This window comes from Lepisma saccharinum, chromosome 17 (assembly GCF_977018435.1).
Source record: "Lepisma saccharinum chromosome 17, izLepSacc3.1, whole genome shotgun sequence".
Classification (NCBI taxonomy): domain Eukaryota; kingdom Metazoa; phylum Arthropoda; class Insecta; order Zygentoma; family Lepismatidae; genus Lepisma; species Lepisma saccharinum.
Genome location: NC_139245.1, coordinates 8,871,224 through 8,896,424, shown reverse-complemented (window position 1 = coordinate 8,896,424; position 25,201 = coordinate 8,871,224). Strand labels below are relative to the sequence as shown.

General features: G+C 37.3%; 1 protein-coding gene across 1 annotated transcript in view; it reads right to left on the bottom strand.

Annotated features, from left to right (window-relative positions):
* Positions 1-1,585: 1,585 nt before the first annotated feature.
* Positions 1,586-25,201, bottom strand: part of LOC146001508 (leukotriene A-4 hydrolase) — a 43,480-nt gene continuing 19,864 nt past the window's right edge. The window contains exons 8-13 of the mRNA XM_083138896.1: positions 17,340-17,546; positions 15,786-15,930; positions 10,999-11,170; positions 9,531-9,764; positions 6,582-6,686; positions 1,586-1,901 (exon numbers count right to left, since the gene is read on the bottom strand). Of these exons, the coding sequence (XP_082995022.1) occupies positions 1,781-1,901; positions 6,582-6,686; positions 9,531-9,764; positions 10,999-11,170; positions 15,786-15,930; positions 17,340-17,546 (984 nt within the window). The 3' untranslated portion in view covers positions 1,586-1,780. The remainder of the gene's footprint in view (positions 1,902-6,581; positions 6,687-9,530; positions 9,765-10,998; positions 11,171-15,785; positions 15,931-17,339; positions 17,547-25,201) is intronic.

Below are 25,201 nucleotides of genomic sequence, written 5' to 3'. Positions count from 1 at the left end.
AATACAAGTTATGTAGTTCTAAATTATGTAAACTTCTCCATTCCCCTGTCTCCTCATCCCTTTTAGGACCAAAGATTTTCCTAAGGATCTTATTTTCAAAGATTTTCCTAAGGATCTTATTTTCAAATACTCTCAATTTATGTTCCTCTCTCAATGTAAGGGATCAAGTTTTACATCCATATAATACTACAGGCAAATTTACCGTTTTGTATATTTTAACTTTTAGTTTCTTAGATATTAAATGAGAAGACAAAAGTTTTGTATACTTTTAAGCATAAAGATATCCATAAATATATCTAGTCTTGTCCAGATGGTAAAACTCATAATCAGATAGATCATATTCTCATTGATAAGAGAAGGTATACTAGTATAATTGATGTTCGTTCACATAGAGGTGCTGACTGTGCCAGTAACCATTATTTAGTAATTGCTAAATTAAGAGAAAGACTCTCTGTGATAAATCATAAGAAACAAGATCTAAAAGCTCTAAAATTTAATACAGGAAAATTTGCTGATGAAAGAATTAAGAAAGATTACCAAATTAAACTGTCAAATACATTTGATGTTTTGCAGGATTTAAATGATGATGAAAATATAAATGAAACAGACGTAAATAAGAATTGGGAGCACATACATAATGCAATAGAATCAGCAGCTAAAGAAAGTTTAGGATACCATAAACCCAAAAAAAGTAAGCCATGATTTGATAATTAATGTCATAATCTAATAGAAATAAGTAGGGCCCGGAACGTTATGTCCTATAAAACTAAAATATGTATGTAATTAAACGTTATGTCCTATAAAACTAAAATATGTATGTAATTATGTCATAAAAATTGAAAAATGTCAGAAAAAGGTAGAAATATTCCCAGTAAATCCAAAAATCTGCACAACAGTACTTTCGAATTTCTCATAATACGGGATTCAGTATCTTCCAGGGCAGATCGACTAGGGTGGGGGTGGAGTATTAAATGAAGCCAGAATCCCGCACAACAATGAGAGAACATTTTCCCTCAATAATGTTTGCATGGCTATTAATTGTCCGCGGGATAAAAAAGAGGGGGTATTATTGTTCTATTTTTAGTTGGTAAGAAAAGACTGCATCTGCTTTTAAATTCTTCGTTCATAATTTCCTTATCCTGGCATTGATAATATGAAGTATCAGTTGTGCTAAATATACGAAGAAAAATTATAAAATAACAGAGTACATGCAAGACAATTGTCTTTCTTTGTGAGCTTGTAACACTAACAAATCAACAGCAAAGGAACATATTTTATCTTTGAATGTGTGTCATGTGGTCCTTTAACATATTTTATCAGCTGATTTTGTAATTCTAAGGTGACACATTTATAATTTACCTGTGCCTGTGTGATTTGAGATGAAAAGACCCTACCTTCCTTTCATAGAAATAAGATGGCCTAGTTGTTCCTTTGCACACCTAATCATAATTCATCCTTGTCTTTGCAATTAGCCTAAACAAATACAAAAACAATGAAAAATATAAACAAATGTTTCATGTAGTATAAACAAAATACATCCATTTAGTTTTCATCTTGGATAACTACAAAATGTTGAAATGAAAAATACTTTTTCAATTTATTTATTTTGCATATACAAAGTGATTGTGTAAAAATAAGATTTTCAATGTAAAACATCAAATACCATGAAGCATGATAACTTATCATTGATAACATAGAACTGGCATTTCTCCAGTCAGGTAATTAAAGCAAATTTTCACATGTAACCCAAAATAAACAAAAAAAATTCAATGCTTCAGGATCAGGATTCCAAATGTAGGTCCTTTCCCACAGTATATGCAGCCACATACATCATTCGTGGTTTGTGCTCCTTGTACCTTTTAATAGCAGTTTCCCTTGCTTCTTCCCAGTTGTATAAATCTCTGCAAATAGATCAGAAAAGTAATTTTAGAAAACGTAAATTTTGTAAAATTTTCAAAAATACATGACTGTTTTAGTTACAATATTAATATGAAAGAAAATGTACAATCATGTTCATTAAGTTAAGGGATAGCGACATCCACTAGAAAAAATTGAATCACTGCGATAATGGATGCACAAAAACATATCCTGGCAACACTGAAACAAGTGCAACTGTAATATGGATAGAAGGTATACAGTCACAATGGAAATTTGGTGTGGTCTATTTCCGCCGGTGGCACACATTTCATGTTGGGTGATGCCAGAACCAGTCAATACAGGGTGTGGTGACCCCGACAGTTTGCACAACGGCTCCCCATACTGTACATCAGGCTGTCCAGCATGTCCTGTGGTAACACACCCCAATGCTGGACAAGCACTCTTCTCAGGTCTACAATGATCCATGGTGGCAGTTAGGGCTGCAATCCTTTTGTCTAGAGCATCCCATGCATGTTCAATCAGATTGAGGTCTGGTGAGTGGATACTCCTCCACCAGGCATGCTTTGTGTGGTCTGGCATTATCATCCATCAGACGGAACCCACGTACATATGCACCACGGAAAAGTCTCACATGCTGTTGCAGGATGTCATACCTACAGACCACAGCCATCACAGTACTCTGTGAAAACACATGAAGTAGGTTACGTGCTACTAACATTATGCCCACCCACCCCAGATGAGAACATTGGCACTGCCATATCGGTCCCTTTCCACAATATTGGTAGAGGCATGTCCCAGGCACCGAGAATTACTCTCCAGGCTAAATCCCAACTCATCCGTGAACAGCACACTACCCCAATGGTACTGGGTCCACTCATGGTGGGCAATACATCGGATAGGTTGCCTTGCATACAGAGTGACCTCTTGAAGCCGACAATACACAGTCTGACGGGAGATGTGTGTCCCAGAGGCTGCTATGAGGTCTCTAGCCAGTGCAGGTGCTGTGGGCATTTAAAGCAGGATAATGATCCAGGCAGGCACTGTGTTGTAGCATGTGGTTGGTCATGCTCATACTGCCGTTGAATATTTCCGTTCATCTGGAAGCATCTACACAGATGAGAAATGACGCTACTGGCAACATTCAACTCCTCACCTACCTCTTGCTGACTTGGCTCAGATGAAAGTGATTGACTTGAACTGTTTCTGTGCCTTGAACAATGCTTTTGTGATCAACTTGTCTTGGTGGACCTGGATGTTGAGATAGAGCATGGGCCACTCCCTTACAGAGTAGAAGTATTAACTGTGTTTATGTCGTCAATTTATTTTTACAGTTTCATTCAAACTATTCTTATGTAGTCGTACATCTACTTCTATGTGCTGATGTAATAACTGCGAGACTGTGTGTACTCGTCGTGGTCCTTGTTAGCCAACAGATGACCATCAGTGTGTGTCACTCACCCACAGGAAAGGGAGCATTTGGCATTCTCCGTAGATCTTCGAAGACATAGGAAACGCATGACCGATACTCATTCCAGCCTCACAGTTTCTTTCGAACTAAATCCGCCTAAAAAAATATATTTTGCAATATTTTTTCTTCATTTACAGCGAATTTTGTGTTGTCAGTTATCCCAGTAAATTGCATGTGTGTTATTTGTGGAATTTGTATGAAAAACATAGGTTTAAAAGTCATACTTAACGGTTGACCAGGTCAGTGCGGTTCAAGCGACTCGAAGGGACTCATTCCGGGTCTTGCGGCAGCTAGCTAATGGTGTGGGAAGAGAGTTCTAGGTGGATGCTGGAAACACCTTCGTCCATTGCTTGACATTAAGAAGTTTTGGAGAGAAGAGAGGGGTTATTTTTGTGGGTACATCAATGTCCGATTTAGACTCTACCAGGTGTAATAAAGAAAAAAATGTGTTCGACATTTTAATCCAGACCAATGTGGAATAATAGGTGGTTGCAGTAGAGCATTAAAACTCTACTGTTGGCTTTGGGTCCCATTTTCAAATGAGTTCTGCTCATAAGCCCACTCCATGCATAGACAGGCTAATCGGGACTGGCCCTACACTTTAAAGTGGGATTGGAACCTCTTATGTGCCTCCACCAGGTATCGAACTCTGTATTCCTTTATTACAAGGCGGCAACATTACCACTCTTATCATCCAGGAGGACCTATTTTCAAATTAAAAGCGTGTGTGGAGCACTTGAGGTTTCGATGACATGAACAATTTACTTAAACATCACAGCTTCATCGGCAAACTCAAATCCGTGCTGAAATTCTCCTGACAACATTTGGAACTATGAGAATATATTCATAATTGGGAAAAGAGAGAGGCGTTAGTATATAAATATGGAAATTAATAAAATGAAGAAGAAAAAACAGTTTTGCAGATAAAGTGAGTACTAATTTCTCCGTATTTATGAGAATATACTTGCAACAAGATCAACAGTGCAAACTGGAGATAATGAATTAAAAATAGAAATTAAAGTTTTTGCAATTAGTTGATAAAAAGAATGCAAAAAATGTTTTCCTGAAGACACTTTCTGTTCTTTGAAATTGAGTTATTGTCAGCATTTGACTTGGCTTGTCACAGACCCGAACTAAGTGTTGCTTATTCCTCAGATGAGTATATCTCTATGGGAGTAAGCCTAATTGTTCAAGTTAAGTTCATTGGTTTAAACAGTTCCCGTGTCTAGGACTAGGGCTAGGAATGCAACCCGTATAAAACTAAAATAAGATCACTCAATAAATCTATTTAATAAACTATTTGCTGAACGATAATTTTCATAATTTCCCCAAATTCACAATGCAGAAATACCAGTAATTGAGAAGAAGCTGCCAAAACTAGTGAAAATGCAGAAGATGAACTCTACAATCTAGTGATAGAAAAATTCATAAAGAAGCCGTTAATAATAATAATGCTTTTTTCTAAATATCTTACGACATGTGCTTCCCTTGCTGTAAAAGTCACGGACCGCCCCTGAGATAGAGGTAATGGAGGTGCACCCACTCCAACATCAAGTTTACAATAGAAATAGTGCCACCCAGACAAATTCATCACCCCTGTGCACAGAAATCAGACATAGGTACTCAGTATAACCACACAAAATACTCTAATGAAAACTTTAGAAATTACCCCATCACAATCAGTTTTCAATTTACTGCTTGGGAGGGGGATGTCCGAATTACTTACCTTGTATCTTCATTCACCGCTCATATGTAAGGATCCAGGTATTCTCCAGAATATAATATTTACATTTATATATGACATACATCATGTTTCCTAAAACAATTTTTTCACTGAATTTGAACAGCCTCCACAACTCACCCCCTTCCCCACGACTTAAATAGGTTGGAAATGGTGCCAAAATATGAGCTGGTATATGCTTCCTTGCTCTCGTGAAAAGTGTTATTTTTAGTCTCGGAGAAAATAATTTTTGAATGTGAAAGATCATCCTTGTAACAAAACAATGTGCCTAACTAATAAAGTAAAATTTTTGGCTGTACTTTGCTCTCTAGCTTGCTTACATTATGTGGCTTCCTCAGGAGGTGGACAAGTCAAGGTTTAAAAAAAAGGTTAGAAAGATAGAAGCCACAAGATGTGGTGAAAGCTAGAGAGCAAAGTAAGTACATGCCAAAAATTGGGTTTATTACTTAGTGAAATGATGGCACGTGGTGTAAGTTATACATTATCTAAAACAATGCGTGTCTGAAAATTAGGGATGGGACAGATTAATCGGTACTCTATCGGTATCAGCCGATATAGGCATATCAGTGTATCAGTTTTATCGGTAAAATTACCAATTATTTTACTGATCCGATATATCAATAAATATCGTGATAATTTAGTGCAACATTCTGCCATTCTGTTATAATTTTTATGGATAATCTCCATACCCTACTTTCTAAAAAAGTAAATGTCTAAATATGCAATTTATTCTGCATTGCAGTCACCTCGAAACACACATTTACTAAGGAGGTCTATGAACCTTTCAAGTTCTTCAAGGACCACTTCTAATTTTATATCGGATCGGTAGAATATCAGTATAGATAAATTATATATCGGTACTTCATCAGTATCAGCCAAAATTTCATATCGGCCCATCCCTACTGAAAATGATTTATCTTGAAAGCTAATGATCACAAAGTTACAAATCATGCCTAAGTTGTTTTCTTTTACTATAAGAGCATGTTCATAATTCATAAGAAGTCGGACCTCCCTTCGCTCTTCAGGCCATGCTTTCCACTAAATTCTGGTATATTGCTGATGTTTTTTTTTCCATTCGTCCTGTAGCCTCGTGAATAGTTCATGTGTGGCTTTTTGGTCGAGTGGGTCTGGCACACAACAGACACTCCAGTTCATCCCAAACATGTTCTATGGGGTTCGAGTCGGGACTTTGAGTGGGCCAACTAAGCACATCCACCAGATTATCCTCAAACCACGAAGCAATGGACCTTGCTTTAGGACAGGGGTCCTAAACTGTTGCCACAGTGTCTAAAATGTCCTCATAAACACCAGTGTTCATGTTACCATTGACCATAACTAATGGTCCAAGCCCAAACCAGGTAAAACAGCCCCCCTTGACTTTTGGCTGTATAGTGTATGGGTGGCATGTATTGTTGTATACAAATATGACAGTACTGGCTGAAAATCAGTGTCAATAAAATGGCTGTGAAGAGAAATTGAATTTTTAATAAGTACCTGAAAATTGGCCGCACAAACTTCATACGCCCTTGTTCTGTCGCAAAAGCCAATGCATCAGCAATCTTTTCAGTCCACTTTGCTTTAATGCAAAGACGGAGCCATCTGCAACATACAAAAATGATAGTAGACACTATACAATGATAAGTTGTACAGTCATGAACACATCTGGGTTGTAACTACACTGTTAGCTTTCAACAGAATCATTACAACTCAGAAGTGTCCACGACTACATTTCAGGACCTCTAAACTATTACAATTAATAATTTGCTTTATAACTAACATAACTTACATTTTTAGAGTTGGGTCTGCATCTTGTAAAAAAGTGCACCTTATTTGCCAATAAATATTGAACTCCAGTCCAGAAAGGCAACATAGTAACTTCATGTAGTCATAAAAAGTTAAAATATAAATATTATACTGCAATCAAACCATGGTACGACTTTTCACTATTCATTAGAGGCACATATTTTTGGTAAATAAAAAAGCAAAATTTCGGTACAAAAACGGAGTGAATTTCGGGTTCAAAAGCGGTAAATAAAATCAAATATCGGTGTTATAGCGGTGAAAAATTGGATGAAAAGTGGTATATAAAAAGACATTTTGGTTTTAAAATTGTGAATATAATCCAAAATTTGATTTAAAAACTACACTTATTCCACAGAATTAACATTTCACTTCTAATAGCACATTTATGTAGTTATCAGAGTATTAAGTTTATTTCTGTGTAAAGGAGTCCACTTTTGCTTCTCCAATATTAACAGCAGAATTAACAAATTTTCCGGGAATTGCATAACTCTCAGGATAATTCCAACCTCAGAGGGTGTCACGGCGGTGAATAAACCATGAATTTCGTGTTTAAGAGTTAATTTCGCTTTTTGCAGTTCATTTCGCATTATTTCATGACAAAACATGGTCACAAAATGCATCTCACACCTTTCAAAAACCTGAAAAATTAACACTACAATGTGTTTTTTCAAATTTCGTTTTTTTGTCAAAAACGAAATATGCATGCCCCTACTATTCATACATTAAACATTATCAAGCAATTCCACATTCTTTAAAGATGATTTTGGTGTGGTGTTAATGTTCAGTAATTTTCCATCTCTCTAAGGATATCTCACCTGTGGTATGATGAATATCATCCAGCATAACGTCATGTAAGAACCAGAGGGACGTAACTCCAATTTATCAAATTTACAGGAGAAGAAATATAGTATTCCTAGGAATATACTTGACTCTTCAAAAGAGTCAGTTAATTGGAGATACGTGACTCCACCTTACAGCTAAGGATTAGAAGTGGAAATGGACTGATCTGACTCCAAATAGATATATGTTAACCAAAACCGAAAACTGCATTTTTGTAGTTATGTTCCTCTGGTTTTCACTCATATGACGATAGTGGTTGAATATTACCAATATTGCCTGTAGATATACATGGATATCTGTGTAGCCCTATCACGCTCACCCAGTAAACAAAATCATAGCTTACAGATCTTTTACATCTTATTATGAGACGAATTTATACAGATTTCGAACTGAAGTGACAAGCAATATACCACTTGATAATCATTAAGAAACAACCTTTCATGCCAGCAAACGAGGCATATTTCCCCTTCAAAAAAACAATCCTTTATTTTGAAGTTATCATGTTCCTGCAATGGCCTTTTATAATTAATAAATTATTAGCACTGAAATGAAATTACATGTATGAAATATATACTTTGGGTTGACATTTATTTTCACCCTTCCAGATGTACATGTTCTCTTGGGTATCATTCATACCCAGCAGTTTTTTTTTCACTAGAACACATGTCATGTTGCATCAGTCTGTCACACATGTTCAGTGGCATGAAGGGGGAAAGGTTACTTAAGTGTATGGAGTTTGATGTGAAGTGTCATATGCAGGAAAATTGCCTAGACCCAAGTTCCAAGTTTCAAAGTTTTAATGTGAGTACAGTTACTATGTATTTGTCTAAGGCCCGCCTTTCTTTGTACTTATTATGTATAAAAAATGCACCCCAAGAAAATAAATCTACACAAACTTCTTGTGATGCAACTGTTTTTATTTAATTTTATGTTGAACTTAGATTTGCCAATGATTGATATTGGGGGTCATGCATTTGTCTTACTGATAATTAGGGATGGGACCCATTAATCGGTACTCTATCGGTATCGGCCGATATGGGCATATCGGTTTATTGGTAAAATTAGATTATTTTACCAATCCAATATTTCAATTATTATCTGATAATTTAGTGTAAAATTCTGCCATTTTGTTGTAATTTTTATGGATAATATCCAAGCACTACTTTCTAAAAAAGTAAATGTCTAAATATACAATATCTCTTGCACTGCAGTCACCTTGAAACACACATTTATTAAAAAGATCAGTGAACCTTTCAGGTTCTTCAAGGACCATTTCAAATATTATATCGGATCGGTTATCGGTATTGGTAAATTTTATATGGGTACTATATCGGTATTGGCCAAAATTTCATATCGGCCCATCCCCACTGATAATGTAAAGTGTGTGTGCTCCCCTGTGCTTTGAACCACATCATGAAAGCATGTACAGGGTGTGGAGTTGGGGCCCCACACTTTCTTCTTGATCATGGCCGAAGGTGGGGGTGATGTGATCAGCACCATGCCCCCCTGATTGCCTTTACCTAACCAGAGTTTCCTCCAGGAACCCACTTTTTACAAAGCTGGCTGGGTGCCGGTGCCGCTTGAACAGGTGGAAAACCCCCAGTTCTCCCCTGTTGAGGATCTAACTGGGGTCTCTCGCATGGTAGTTAGACACCCGACTGAGCTACCGTGGCTCATACTGTTATTGTAACATGTACATAAAATTTTCACAGAAAATAATGTGATGTTACATGTTACTTTGACGTGAAATATACCTGACAGAGAAAAGACTTATCATGACTTATGCTAGTAAATGCTTACCTGCATCTGATCTCGGAATTACTCTGTGAATCCAAATTGTATACTTTGCCAAGGGTTTGAACTTTTTTCAGTGACAAAGGCTCTCCCTCCAACAGCTCAACCAAGAACTCCTTCACCTGCAGTGAACTCATTTGTGCAATGTCTTCCAGTTTGAATGGACATTGTTCATTCTCAGACCAACTGTGCCACCGTTTGCATAAATCAGTGCATACAGTTGCTAGCGTTGCATCATACCTGTTGGTAACAATAAAAAAAATAATTACTTTTAAAAAATAGAAACAAAACAAGATATTGCTTATTAAAAAGTTAGTGAAAATCTGGGATGCATTGTCTGTTAGTACTCTTACCACCTGAGGTACCAAATCAACCCCTGACCTACGAAATCCACAATAACGTAGATACCACTTTCAAAAAAAAAGTTCTGTATAAATTTATGATTTACATTTTGGAAATATGTTTCATGAGCCTAAACAAGTGAAATATCCTGTAGCACACAAAGGATATAATTAGGGATGTGGCGAAGCTGAAAATTTACCGATGCCGATGTACTCACCGATAATTTTTGGAACCGATACCGATGCTGATATTTAACCGATTCCGATACATAAGATTATTAAACAGAAATGGGATGTTATTTTCAGCATGACAAAAATAAATTTGCTATGTACATTTCTATTGCATATCTTATGTATATACATATATATTCTACAGAGATGCTAATGTACATTTGCATCTACAAAATTCCTATTCTGCCAGACTCAACTTCAGAAACACGAGATTTGGAAGCACTTCAGGAAGTAACCTACTTCTTCTCTTATCTCAAATCTGTTCAGCAATACTGAACACTCAATCACTGAATACTGATGCAGCAGATATGCCCAAGTATTTTCTCAGGACTTGATTCAGGTTTGAATATTCATCAGCAGATCCTGCTTCAGCAATGGACTGTTTTATTTCCGATTTATAGGTAGGTTGATCCTCTGAATGAGTTTGCAATAATTTTATTACAAAAACTCTACAATAATGACGAATCATAACCAAATTTTCAATAAATCTTAAAACTAGAATATAAAACTTAGAAGGTAAAAACTCTCGTATAATCTGTACCGGTTTAAATATCGGATTTTTGCCAATTCCGATACCGATGCCGATGTGTCAATTTCGGCCGATTTCCATACATCTGTAATCGGCTTAGGCACATCCCTAGATATAATGTAACTTCCTGTAAGCTCAAGTGCAGATTGAACCAGGGTCCTCTGTATTCAATGTCAATATTCTACTACTGAGCCACAATTTTCACAAAAATGTTTAGTACGTTGTAAGTAGAGCCCAATTTCTTAGCACTACGCACCAGACAAACGACATGCAAAGCTTCAAAAAGCATTGGGAGGGAGATCCAATGTGAATTGGACCTCCCTCCAAAAAAAAAAAAACATGCGCACACCTTTATTTCTGATCCACCACTTACTTTGGAATGATTGGAGGCATTCCCGGAGTATGTAACCAAAGGTTCCAGTCAACAGTCTTTAGTCGTGGGTGGTTGGGAAAATATCCTAGTAAGTAGTTCTTGAAATCATTGGTTTCCAAAGACTTGTACTTGTATTTATCAAGGTACGACCGCAGAAAAGGATCAAACACATCTGAAATGAGTTGAAAACAAAACTAATGCAGTCAAAATTATCATTATTATAGCCGAGCCAATACTGATGCTAACATATAGTATAAGAAGATATCAGTGGGAATTTAATCACATGTATGGGATGATATTTTCAGAGTCTAATCATACTGTAAATTATGCAAAATTAGAAATTTCAATTATTGGAATATTCTGATTAGTATTTACAAAGGAAAACACTATTAAATTGATGTGGTACAACTGAAATAAAATGATTATATGTATATCTACCTGCAATTTTGAAGTATTGATATCAAAGCGAATCAGTAAGTATGGATATCAGTTTAAAGTGGTATCTACTCAGCCCAAATTATTAGCAAGAACAATTTAGGTTTGTTCTTATTGTATAACAAGCAACATGTCAACATATTATTTATAAATTAGGGATGGGATAGTTTAACCCTTAGTTCACCGCCGTAACACATATGTTACAAAAAAAGTATGTCCCTTGTAGCCGCTGTAACACATATGTTACAAACAGCTTTAGATACAATTATCGAGGGTTTGCCACACTTATATTTGTATATTGAGGTTGAAACAATGACAGTTCGTTCGGGAACTTGTTTTCCAATCTTGTTTCGAAAATTTCAAATTCCCCCCCCCCCTTCTTTCTCGGAATATGTCACGTGTTTGGGCTGCTGTTTTCCTCCAAGCTTCCAACGCTGTGATTTAGTACTGATAAGGCACACATTCTTCTTTCTGGTGATCCAGCTGAAGTAGTGGCCAGGGGGGGGGGGGGGCAAGGAGAGAGGGGATTGGATGAGGATTGGCAGGTGTCCGCTTTCTGTCGCCTCTCTGTTAGAAATGCAATGAAGCTTGACGATAGCCAGAGGCCAGAAGCATGAGTCTAAAGCGTGCGTCTATCCAGAAGTATAGACAAAACAAACGATTGCAAAGGCTCCCTTCCCTCCTCTGTTAGGAAAGGCCTCACCAAAAAACAGTTCGTATCATATAACAGCTCATCGATTTCCCTAACGCACAATCCTTTCCTTCCGGACATATTTCCACAAAGAGCAGAGTCAACAGGGAAGAAAGATTTACAGTAACTACACAAGATGCAAGTACGAACGCGAACGAAAAAAAGCAAAAGTTCGGGTTTTCTCCCCAAAGTAGCTGGAGAAGAGGGTGCAAAGTCCACATTTTTATGATTTTTTCATTGAAATTCGGGGGATGCAGCCCCCGCCCGTAAACCCCCCCCCCCCCATGGTTGGGGCATCCAAATTTTACATGGTTGCATGCACTGATCTTCTGCCTGCAAAACAAAAGTTATCCGAAGTAGATTGGTCCCATGGTGTCAGTTATAACAATTTTATGAATAATATGCAAATTGGCTAAAATTCGATGAGTTTTAAGTTTTGCCTTTATTATTCAAATTGTATTGCACCCACGAACATGAATCAAGTTTCATTCTGTTGCGGAAGGTCTATTCTTTGAAAAAAAAAAAGCAAAAGTTCCGGTGCTCCACATTTTTGTTTTTTCATTGAAATTCGGGGGATGCAGCCCCCTCCCGTAACCCCCCTACGGTTGGGGCATCCAAATTTTACATGGTTGCATGCACCGATGTATTGCCTGCAAAACAAAAGTTATCCGAAGTATATTGGTCCCATAGTGCCAGAGTTATTACGATTTTTCTCCATTATGTATACGAATTCAAATTTCCCGCTCAAAGCCTCGGCGACACTGGGCTTACTTTCGTCAGACCGCGCGGCGTACTAAGGGTTAATTGTCACTGTTGGTATCGACTTAATGGTAGATCATTAAAATTGCCAATAAGTTTACTGATACAATATTTTCAATATATGGAAATTTGTTATTATCGTTATGAATATACTAACATCTAAATATGCAGTTTCTTTTTCAAAGCAAAACATAGTGCAATCACCTGATAAAAGACCACTCCCTGGTGCAACAGATCTCTAAGGGCCAGCGCTTGCCAGAGCATTTGGGGGGATGTGATGACTGGTAAGCCTGTCGAGTCCCACAGCCACTGTTTTCTAGCTTTCAAGACTGGAGGCAGCTACTTCATTTCAAGTAGCTCACCAATTGTCCTCGCAGCACTAGTGCCGAAATTTTGGCGACTCCCACCAAGAATCGAACCTGGAACTGCTCGCATCCAAGTCAAGAGCGTTAACCATTTGGCTACACTAGAGCCCTAGTGCAACCATCTGATGGCATACTTTAATTAACGTTCTTCAAGGCACATCACATATTTTATACCAGGTTGGTAGAACATTATTGCTATCAATCAATGAACATTAAATCAATACTTTAGTGGTTCTGGTAAAAATTTCACATCAGTTCATTGCTATATATATATATATACATAAATCAAAGAAGGTAAAAGGAAACACTCACCGGACAGTTGAAAAATTCAAAATTTTCGCTAATTTCATAGCATCATCGGTGTGAGAAGAAATAGATGGAGTGTTTCCTATTACCTTCTTTGATTTATATATATATATATATATATATGTTTCTTCTCACACCGATGATGCTATAAATTAGCGAAAATTTTGAATTTTCCTACTGTCCGGTGAGTGTTTCCTTTTACCTTATTTGATTTTTACTTAGCCCTTTTGGCCCTCCTTGCTTTTATCCATTATATATATATATATATATATAAAAATCAAAGAAGGTAAAAGGAAACACTCACCGGACAGTAGAAAAATTCAAAATTTTCGCTAATTTCATAGCATCATCGGTGTGAGAGGAAATAGACGGAACCGGAAGTTGGGGCACTGCAGAGTTGCCAGGTCCCCATCGAAGAAGAAGCGGTGCGTAGAACGAAAAAAACACTGTTTCGTCACCAGGCTCGTCATAAACTGTGAGTGTGTAGGAAGAGTTGGGCGGGCGGGCGGGAGGGATGGGATGGGATGGGATGGTTTGGGGGGGAAGGTGGGTAAGGGGTGGGCATTACTGGGTGGCCTTGTTCAGGCCAGGTGGAGTGGTTGCACTCATGGCCGATATATAGGCCCTTTCCCATCTTTTGCGAAAAGAGGTGTTGGCTGGTTTGGGTAGGAGATGGATGATCGCTACCCGGAAGCAGTCGTTGAAACTGATGTTGTGGTGGTTGGTGTGGACGGCGACAGTGAAGTCCAGGTTGTGGGTGGAGGAGCGGTCCTACACACTCACAGTTTACGACGAGCCTGGTGACGAAACAGTGTTTTTTTCGTTCTACGCACCGCTTCTTCTTCGATGGGGACCTGGCAACTCTGCAGTGCCCCAACTTCCGGTTCCGTCTATTTCCTCTCACACCGATGATGCTATGAAATTAGCGAAAATTTTGAATTTTTCTACTGTCCGGTGAGTGTTTCCTTTTACCTTCTTTGATTTTTACGTAGCCCTTTTGGCCCTCCTTGCTTTTATCCATTATATATATACACACAAATGATGGAGGAGACAGTAAACACTTACCACACGAAGAGAAATAGTTCTATATTTCGCGACATATGTCGCATTTTCAACGGAGAAGAAAGATAGATCGGCAGAAAGACAGATCCGCGTCACAGAATACTGACCGTAGGGTCTCTATGGTCAGTGTTGCCAGAAAGAGTCGATAGAAAACAGAAGTACTTTCACCAGTGTTTACTACAAGGTGGGTGGGTAGTTTTGGGGAGGAGGAAAGGGTTGCTGGTTGGCTAGGTTGAGTCTGGGGGGGGGGGGGTTAGTGGCATGCATGCCTGCTATATAGGCCCTTTCCCATCGCCTGCGGAAAGACGTGTCAGAGTGGGGGGGGGGGTCAAATATTAAAAGATGGATGATGGCAACATGGAAACAGTTATTAAAGGTGGTGTTATGGCTGTTGGTGTGGATAGCAACAGTGAAATCGGAGTTTTGGGTGGAGGAGCGGTGATTATTGATACTTAGGTTCTAGGGGGTGGAGGTTTTGCCTAGGTAGAATTTGCTGCAGATTTGGCAGATGAGGGTGTAAATCAGGTTGGATGAGTGGCAGGTGCCCTTAGGGTGAAGGGTGAACTCACCTGCAGCTGTGGGATCAGGAGGGTGGGGGAGGTGATAAGTATGGGGCAGGTCTTGCACCTGGGTTTGTTGCACCTCTGAGCTGGGGGAGTGGTGTGGAAGGGGTGAGTGTGTTTTGGTTGGGGGGCGACGGAAGAGGACCCTAGGTTTATCCTGAAAGATGTCCCTGGTGTCAGGATCACTGTGCAGGATGGGGAGGAGGGAGTGAACAGTATGTCTGATTTTCGTAATGTGGGGGTGGTATTGAGTGATCAGAAGTGGAGGGTTGGTTTTGGGTTGTTTGGTTCCATTGTGGGAGGTGGCTCTAGTGATTTGGTTGTTGATGAGGGTTGAGGGGTAGCCACGGTTGGTTAGGGCTTTGTGCAGGCGTAGGTTGTAGTTTTGGTGGGATGAGGCAGATGAGTTGAGGCGCTGGCCTCCACTGTCTGGTGAATGTTTTTCCGTTCTCCGTCTTTGATTTTTATATGTGCGTGCGTGCATGCGTGTGTTTCACAAAAAGTGAAACTTTCAAATTAGACTATTTGCATGTACAAAAAATTATACCATACAGAAATTAACACAATCTCGGGCTGTAACATTTTGCGAACATTGAAGTTTATTACCTGGTCCTCCTACTAACTCTTCCAAATAAAAAAGGAATGTATGGCCTTTTTCATACGGTGCAACAGAAAATGAGTCATCTGGATCAATACCTCGAAGATCTGAAACAAGGCATGTGAGCATATCATTCTCGCCCCTGGCTTTTATCTGGAAAATTGAAACAAAAAATCACTACCAATCACACACTAAAATAAAGTTACATTACACTATGTGGTAATTTAACTCTTTCCTGCCTTTTGCAGTTCTGGAAATTATCCAGTAGGAGGTACTGTCCATTTGCCTTCAACATCAAGTCTGAACTAGTTCTATGAATAAGATTCAATATCATTTTTGTTCTATTATTACTGACAAGTGTAATTAAGAGGAAAAAAGAGATCCTCATAGCTCATTTGTTTCATCTTTGTTGTCTGATGGTTAACGGTGACACAGGTGCAAAGTGATAAAGGTTTGATAACAACTTATGACGAGAAAGAAAAGTGTCTAAGAATGGAGTTGTCCAGAATTTCCCATTTGAAGATGGAATAAAATATCACAAACTTTTAGACATATCAGAAGGCTGGCAAATAAAAATCACTAAGAAATAGTTTGATGATCAGGGGTATAGAATAAGTATAAAATGCATTTCATTAGAGAGTGCGGAATGCAGAAATGTATTTGATTCAGAAGTCCCCAGTCACACATCAAAGAGAATGAAGCAGCCGATGCTGCCACAAAGCACGCTCATGCAGATGGTGATGTTCTGATCCACCAGTGAGAAACCTGCAGAATATTTTTTATTCTCCCGTTCTAGACACAGGGCAGAAAGAGTGGATTGCCGTAATGGGGAAGAATATTCGAGCTATCATGTACAACATTCACACTTGGTGTTCATCATTCAGTCCCTTCTGGCAAAAAGAAGCCAATTTAACTCAACTTCACATTGAACACAGTCATCTTCACGTCTTCATTTGCTGCAATTGTTGGGACCCTCCCATATGTCGTCTATGTAATGTTGTTTTAAATATTTAGCATATTTTTATCGAATGTACCAATCTTAATATCTAGACAAACTTTTAACCTTCCCAACTGTTCATTTTCCATGTTGTGAGATGATGACAATGTTTTATTCAATGTTTTTAGCTATGTGGGAAGTTCAGGAAGGTGCAAAATGGCCAAGTGTGATGACACACCCAAAATTTTTATTTCATTCATACAGCATGAACTAAAAATTATATTTTACAACGAAACAAAATATGGAGGATTATTGAGAAATAATAGCACATCAAAACATCGAACAATTAAAGAAGTTCTCAATATTAGTTGCAAGATGACAATTTCCAGAGATTAAAATACCCGAACTTTTCAAATATTAACAGCTTAGTGCCACTTAAAATTAAAATACTAAACAGATACGGTATAACCTTAAAATCTAACACACCTAAAATCACACAATAGCCTGAATCAAAAAAAAATTCCATGTTTTGTGCTGTTAGGTATTTTTAGTTGCTTTTATAAGTTTTACAGATGACGACTTTGCTAGACAATGTTTCAACTATAGTAAGTAACAACTGACTCACTGTGTCGGCAAGTTCTTTAAGTCCCCCAATGGCACTGAAGTGGCGGTGAAGATTGCCATACATTTTGCTTAAAATCTTCCGCTCTACAAACATAGTGAAACCTTCGTTCAGCCAGAAATGCTCGAAGTTCTTATTTGTAACCAAGTTCCCAGTCCAACTGTGTGCTATCTCATGCGCTACAACATCAGCCAATGAGCGATCACCAGCCTGAAATAAAACACTGTTATTTTCGTTACATTAAGAAGAACAATGGAACACCTAAAATATATTCATAAGACATATTTACTTAACTAATCAATGGAACAATAGAAATACATGTATTAGGTTGATGCACAAGTTTGTAGTTTTTTGTCACAGTGGCAGAAGTTTTTACTTGAGATAACAGACAGTTCTTTTCTCAAATTTTTTTTATGTTTTCGGCTGTCGGCTAATCGGGCCTGTCACAGCCTACATTTGAGTGGTGGGGCTGCCACCTGCGGGTTCTCAGGTACAGTTAGAGAAAGTAGTTTGTGGGCCACGAGACCTACGATATCGTAACATTTTAAAGCCTTGTTGTCTATGCAACCCAAATAACAAAATTGTCGCTTACGTGTGTCTGGTACACCTGGATTCTCGGGAATGACTGAGTATTGACAGCAGCGTGTCATACCCCCAGGCCAAGGCATAACAAACAACAGCTGGGTGCCGTGAGACCTCCAGAAAAAGTTTTCAAGAATTGGTTTCTTAACAACAGCTACTCGTAAGGAAATGTTCTCTTTACGAATATTCGAGTCATTGTCAAGAAAGCTCACTGAAATGGTGGTTTTTATCGAATCATCATCACGCAATACACATGCTGTCATCCCAGAACTCTTTAAAAAAGATGAGAGTTTTGTGATTTTCCCTGCTGCGATTAACTAATTAATGCAACTTAATTAAAACAACCAACCAAAGAAACAAATTAAAACAACCAACCAAAGAAACAATCCACAAAGTGCACCAAAGCAGCGCACATTATAAATAGGTGAACTATGTGATATTAAGCTAATTTAGAATTTAGTAATAAAATAGGAATTGGAATCCAGTTATGTGGCTGAATGATTCATGCACATCTATTATGTAATCACGATATCATCAAATTGTACGAATCGTGTCTACACCTACGTGAAGTGTCAGTCCCAGTGATTGAATATATGGCGCAAAGCCAGGGCTTTAAGATCAAATTTGGTTTGTTATTGTTTTTATTAGAAATTGCCTCAATTTCTTCCTCTGTAGATTAATTATTCATGACGACCCTTTATGATTACATTAAACACATAAATGAACATACACAATGAACCCATTTTGGTCGGGACTTGAACTCGGAACCTTGTTCAACAAGAAATGCAAATTCTTTATAAGGCATTAGTGTTTGATTGGAGATGTTCTACTACAGTCATTTTATCACTAATGTATTTCTTTAATATACAAAAATTAATCACAACTGCCTAAAAATAAATATTATATTGTATTTTAAGATGCAAGTGTTTTTTTTACGGTTAGAGTGCGAACTCTCACCTGCTTCATTTAGATTGTTCTTTATGTTTCGTGTGTAGTTAAAGATAGGAAAAATTTGTGTGGAATCATGAGGGCTATAAGAATTCAGACCATGATGGACTGGTTGGCACAGTGTGCAACGATGTCTGGTGACCTGGGTTCGAATCCTGCCGTGGGTATGAGTGTTCTTTGTGAGTGCCCCTCCATGAGTTTCATCATATCACTGTTCATCATCGTCGGGATTAGCAAAAAGTGACAGAAAAACGACAAAATAAGAAAATAAAAGTGGGCTGTCAGAAGCATTCTTATTTCCGGACGTGTCCTACATTTTAGATTGATTGTTTTTAAGACCACTTTATGCACAGAAAGGCTAATCAGGACTGGACCTACAGTTTAAAGTGGGATCCGAACCACTATGTGCCTCCACCGAGTAACGATCCCGGGACCCCTTGATTTACACGGAGAGGATGCAACCACCGCTCCATAGGGGAGGCCCTACATTTTAGAGTTGTGTAGCCTCCGGAAGGAATTTGAAGGAAATCACAAATGTCTAATATTTTGGGCACCACATAATTTCGAATTAGATGGAGAAACAGAAAATCTGAGGGAAGTCTGAGCCAACTTGGTTCCTTGGAAAAGTATGGTTAAAACAAGGAGTATGCATGGATGGGAATGGATGTTTGAGAAAAAAAAATCCAATCTCATCTCAGAACTTCCAGATTTTTTAGATCCAGAAAAGTCTGGATATTCATATGTATATAAATGTTTACTTTCTAAAGTTTTATCGATACCATAAGTGTCGGTAATTTGTTCAAAGTACCAAGTAACAGTTCGTTATATGGGAGACACATTAAAATCGGATATTTTGTGTTTCGCATGGTTCGTACTTACCAATTGTATATTGCGGAACATAGTTCAAGGTGTCATTATGCCTTTTACACGAAAACAAACACAATCTTTCACATACAGAGTGATTTGTTTCATTCCTTTTGGTAAATATGCAATATCGCCCGGACGGATTTCTTCAGATTTACAGGAACAAGTTTCATTCCAGAAATTACATAACACATCCATTCTTGGAGAAATAAGGAACACAATTCTGTTTTAATAGTTTTTCTTGTATGTACGCATTGCTTGCATGATAGAATTATTTTCCTGTAGTTTACGGTTATTACAAGCATAAGAAAACAGTTTTTTCTTTGTGACGTTTCAGGAGAACACACGCTCCTTTCATCAGACATTTATTTTCATTTTGATTAAAGATACAGTTATAACAATGGTTAGTAATTTTTAAACAAAAAGAATCTGTTATATAATGGATGTTGTCAATGTTACATTGTTGTAATATAGCAACTTAACTGTGAAAAAAACAGTCTATTTTTTAAATTATGAATCCCAAATATCATCAGGTAATTCAAATTCATCATTGTTTTCACAAAGTCTCTTGATGTTTTCTGTTACATTAAATTTTAAAGATGGTGGCTTACTCCATTTGTGAAAAAGAAAACTCCACACTGGATCTATGTTGCCATTTTCATTATTTAATTTATTCCAGTGTTCTTCTGCAATGAACGAGGCTTCCCAGACATTCAACTCTGTGTTTCCCGTTAATCTTTTTAAAACCCTTCTCTTTTTAATCAAATGCTTCTCTTCGATGATATGAGTTGACAAACCTGTTCTTGGGTTTAGATTTATAATGTCCAAATCATGTTCGTGCCATCTTATTGCCATTTTCCTTGCTGTTTGTCCCACATAATCTTTTGAACATGAACAACTTATATTATATATTCCTGTGGTTTCCACATCTGGTAGCGAGTTTCTCATTTTGAATTCATTAAATGTACATTCCAAACTTCTTGGTGATTTAAAAACAATTTTGAAATTAAAACTTCTAAAAATTTTTGCAATTTTATGTGAGAATCCCTTGTGGAATGGAATGCACACAAATTTCTTTTCAACAGATTTTTCATCTTTGTCTGTATTTCTCTTTTCCTTTAGTTTTCTTGCAACTTGTTTTTTGATTTGGTTTATTCTGTTAGTGTGAAAGCCATTTTCTTTTGCTATATTAAAGAGCCTTTCTTCTTCATTTTTGATATCCTCATTATTAGAACATAGTCTTTGTGCTCTCAGGAAAAAATTTAAAAATATGTTATCCATTGTTATACGCGAATGTTCTGATTTGGCATGGATGTATTTTTCCCCCGCTAATTTTTTTCTATGGACTGATGTTTGAATTATTGAGTCAGTTGTCTTAATTTGCAGATCAAGGAAAGAAATTACATTGTTATTCATGGGTTCGCAAGTGAATTTTATGCGACGATGTGATTCATTTAACGATTTAAATACGTCCATGATGGTGTTCTCATTTTTAGCAATAATTAGCACATCATCTACATATCTGATGTAGAGTTTGATATCCGCACCTATCGCATTAACAATTGGAGATTCTATGTAATGAAGGAAAATGCTGGAGATGATTCCGGATACTGGGTTTCCCATTGATAGACCATTATTTTGCTGATAGATTTTGCCATCAAATATAAAGTAATTGTAATTTGCACATACAGTAAACCATCGAACCATTTCCCATGATTCTACTGGGTTAACCTTCATCTCAATAAGCCATCTGTGTAATGCATCTGTGGCACCTTCTATTGGGACACTAGGATATAAATTTTCTACATCAAAACTTGCAATACGATACTCACTATTCCAAACAATATTTTTTAGTTTCTGTTTCACTTCATATGCATTTTTAACACTGAATGGTGTTTGTTGTTTAATTATAGCAAGTCTTTCAACTAAATATTTGGATAGTTTGTATGCAGGATGTGTGAAAGTTGCAATGATGGGTCGTATTGGAGTTCCAGGTTTGTGAGTTTTTGGTAGTCCAAAGGCAATCGGCAGGGTTGAATTTTTGACAATGAGTTTTTTCTTCATTTCTCTTGGTATCGTGATACTGCTTTCAATTACTTTCTTTACCTCATTTATTATTTTAGTTATAGGGTTTCGAGAGGTTTCTGTGAAATTGTTTAATTTGAAACATTCTTCCATTTTTTCTTTATAGTCCTTAATTCGGATAAGGACAGGTTTATTTTCCTTGTCCGATTTTATTAAGAAAATGTCGTTTTCTTTCAACCAGATCTTGAAACCATGAACTTTTTTTCCCAACCTTATATGCTCTTTCTCCCGTTCTGTGTATTTTGGACCTCTGTTAGTTCTTCTGTTGTATTCAAAACTTAAACGTTCATCAAGAGCATCATGTGTGAGACTTCGTAATTTTCTTTTTTCCTCCTCATCATCTAAGAAATTCAGTGCTTTCTCTATTGAAATCACGAAATCTTCCTTGTGTATATAAGCACTACCAACTGAAAATTTCATTCCGAATTGAAAAATTTCTATATACTCATCAGGTACCTCAATATCCGTAAGATTTATAAATAATCTGTTGTCAATGTTCTTAGTTTCTATTTTACCAGTGACATTAACTGCTTCCCTTCTTTCATTGTTGTTGTATATAACTTGTTCTTCTTGAATTAGCTGGTAGAATTTCCTATCAAGTCTCCTTTCTGAAAGCTTGCTGTAGTGTTCTACAACTTGTTCTGTAGCTCTGTTTACTTTATCCCATATGAGTGGGTGCAAAGAATTTGACAATGTTATGTGGAGATCATATGTCTTTCGAGAAAGGCTGTCCAATTCTGAGTACGAGTCCCTGATTAGGCGTCCTATCATTAACATTTGTAGCTTTCCTTTAAAATCACTGGTGTAGGTATTACGAGTTCGAACTTTCCACTTCAAAATGAAAATAAATGTCTGATGAAAGGAGCGTGTGTTCTCCTGAAACGTCACAAAGAAAAAACTGTTTTCTTATGCTTGTAATAACCGTAAACTACAGGAAAACAATTCTGTTTTTTCCCAGTGTATAGAAGTCTTTTACATTTCAATAACAAAGAAGTTCCAGACTTTGTTTAGGAAATTATGAACATTTTCTGTTCAGAATGCATAGATTGTTTCCCCTTCCTGACCCTGTCTCGATAAAAAAAAACATTGCTTCTTGTGTATACAAAAGTTGAAATCACATACGGCCATGCTATTAATTAGAAGTTGGGGAATTTTGAACTCAACAGTTCACTTGAACATTAATGTCTGAGCTGAAGATGTGTCATATTCTCGTTATATGCTAATATGTCGTAGCAGTAGAGGTGATTAGGGGGGGAGGCAGTTGCATTTCCCACTTTTCACCATTTTTGCCTCGCACTATGCTAAACCTTATCTACAAAGGGAAATATATAGTGTCCTTGCCCCTGGTTATGGAACCCAATTGCTGCCACTGTGTCCTAGTAACCTATTACGTACAATTATTGAAAATGCGTTAGTGTCCCAACATTTTGAGACAATATGTCCTAATATTCCCTGAAGAGTGATCTGATAGCCCCATGTATGATGAAAACAATTTTAACTCAATTTCTAACATCATTTATTCGAGCATTTCCTTCAACTTCTATCTGCTTGTTATTACCTCCAATGCTATACACAACTTTTTCTTCGTGCTCGACCTTTGGGTCCACAGCATGTGTGATATAACTCTGGATTGAAACAATACCACCAGCAAACGAGAAAAAATACCTGTTTATATGAATATTGGAACGAGTGCAGGTATGCTGTATGTCACTCTGCCAGAGAAGGTCACAACGAAGGCCTGAGTGCTTGCTACGCCTGATCTCTGCTCAAGGAACCACTGAAATCTTCGTTACGGGTTTTTTTTTTGTTTTGTTTTTCACCAGACTAATGGTGAACATTTACAGGAACGTAAGGAGCAGTATCGTATTCCACTGGAATTAGATTTCGTGACATTTAAAAGATATCATAACAATATGAAAATCTCTTTTGTGACCTACATTGATATTTAATAAGGAAAATTAACATTATAAAGCATAGTTTACCCTCCAATATGTATGAATGTTCAGAATGCTGCCTTCATATCGGTCTATTAAATAATGAAATATTTGTTCTCAATTGGGTAACACCTTAATTGCAATATTCATATATCAAATTTGAATTGATATGCCACTTGCATATGTACGTTATTCTCAAACACTATAGTAAAAATAAGTAACTGAAGTAACACTGTTATCAAAATTATCGAATGACTGGAATCATGATAATAAATAACAGAATCTATTTTCCAGTAAGTACTACTTTCATACTAGGGGTTGTGGTTGTTTTTCAGTTCTTTATGCAGAAGTAGCAAGTAGAAAACAGGAGTAGCTTAGCGAGCTGTAGCTGTAACGAAGCTGCTTTTAAAATGTAGCGTTCTGATCACTGACCATGATCTATATTTTTACATGCAGGGAAAAAATGAAGTAATAAAAATAACAGGTACAAATTAAGCCTGCAATAAAAGTCACAAATAAGTTAATGGTGAAGCAGAAATAAGAATTATCCAAATATTTCAGGAGAAATAATAACATGGTTATGTACACTCCTGTTCAAATTAAGTGGCACACACGTTAATCATACCAAGTGTGTCACTTTATTGACCTACTCAGAGTGTACTTTCTTCACTGTATATTTGAAATAATATCAGCATCAAATTAAAAAATGTGATTAATATGCGTTTCAAATATCAGGAACATGTTACAAGGAGATGATTATCATTATCTTTTCATCATAAAAGCGATCACATTAGGTGATAACTGCAGTAGAGATATAAAGGCACGTCCAGAAAGTAAGTTCCGTTTGGTAATAAAATTAAATTGTGTACAGATACAGAAAAGTTATTTATTGCACAAAATTCTACAACTCTTAAACTACTTTTCCACATAACTGCCGAAATTTTGCAGGCATTTGTCATAGCGTGGCACAAGTTTTTGTGTACCTTCTTCATAGAAATTTGCCGCCTGTGTCTTCAACCAGTTGGAAACAGTTTCTTTCAGCTCGTCGTCAGTGTTGACCGCCAAGGAAAGACTTGAGATGGATGTAAGAACAGATGAAAGTAGCTAGGAGCGAGGTCAGGGCAGTACGGAGGATGGTCAAACACGTCCCAGCCAAATCCCTGTAGGAGGTTTTTCGTCACATTTGCAGTGTGTGGTCGTGCATTGTCGTGAAGAAAAACAACACCTTTTGACAGCAATCCTCGACGCTTATTCTGTATTATTATTATTGCGCAATACAGAATAAGCGTCGAGGATTGCTGTCAAAAGGTGTTGTTTTTCTTCACGACAACGCACGACCACACACTGCAAATGTGACGAAAAACCTCCTACAGGGATTTGGCTGGGACGTGTTTGACCATCCTCCGTACAGCCCTGACCTTGCTCCTAGCGACTTTCATCTGTTCTTACATC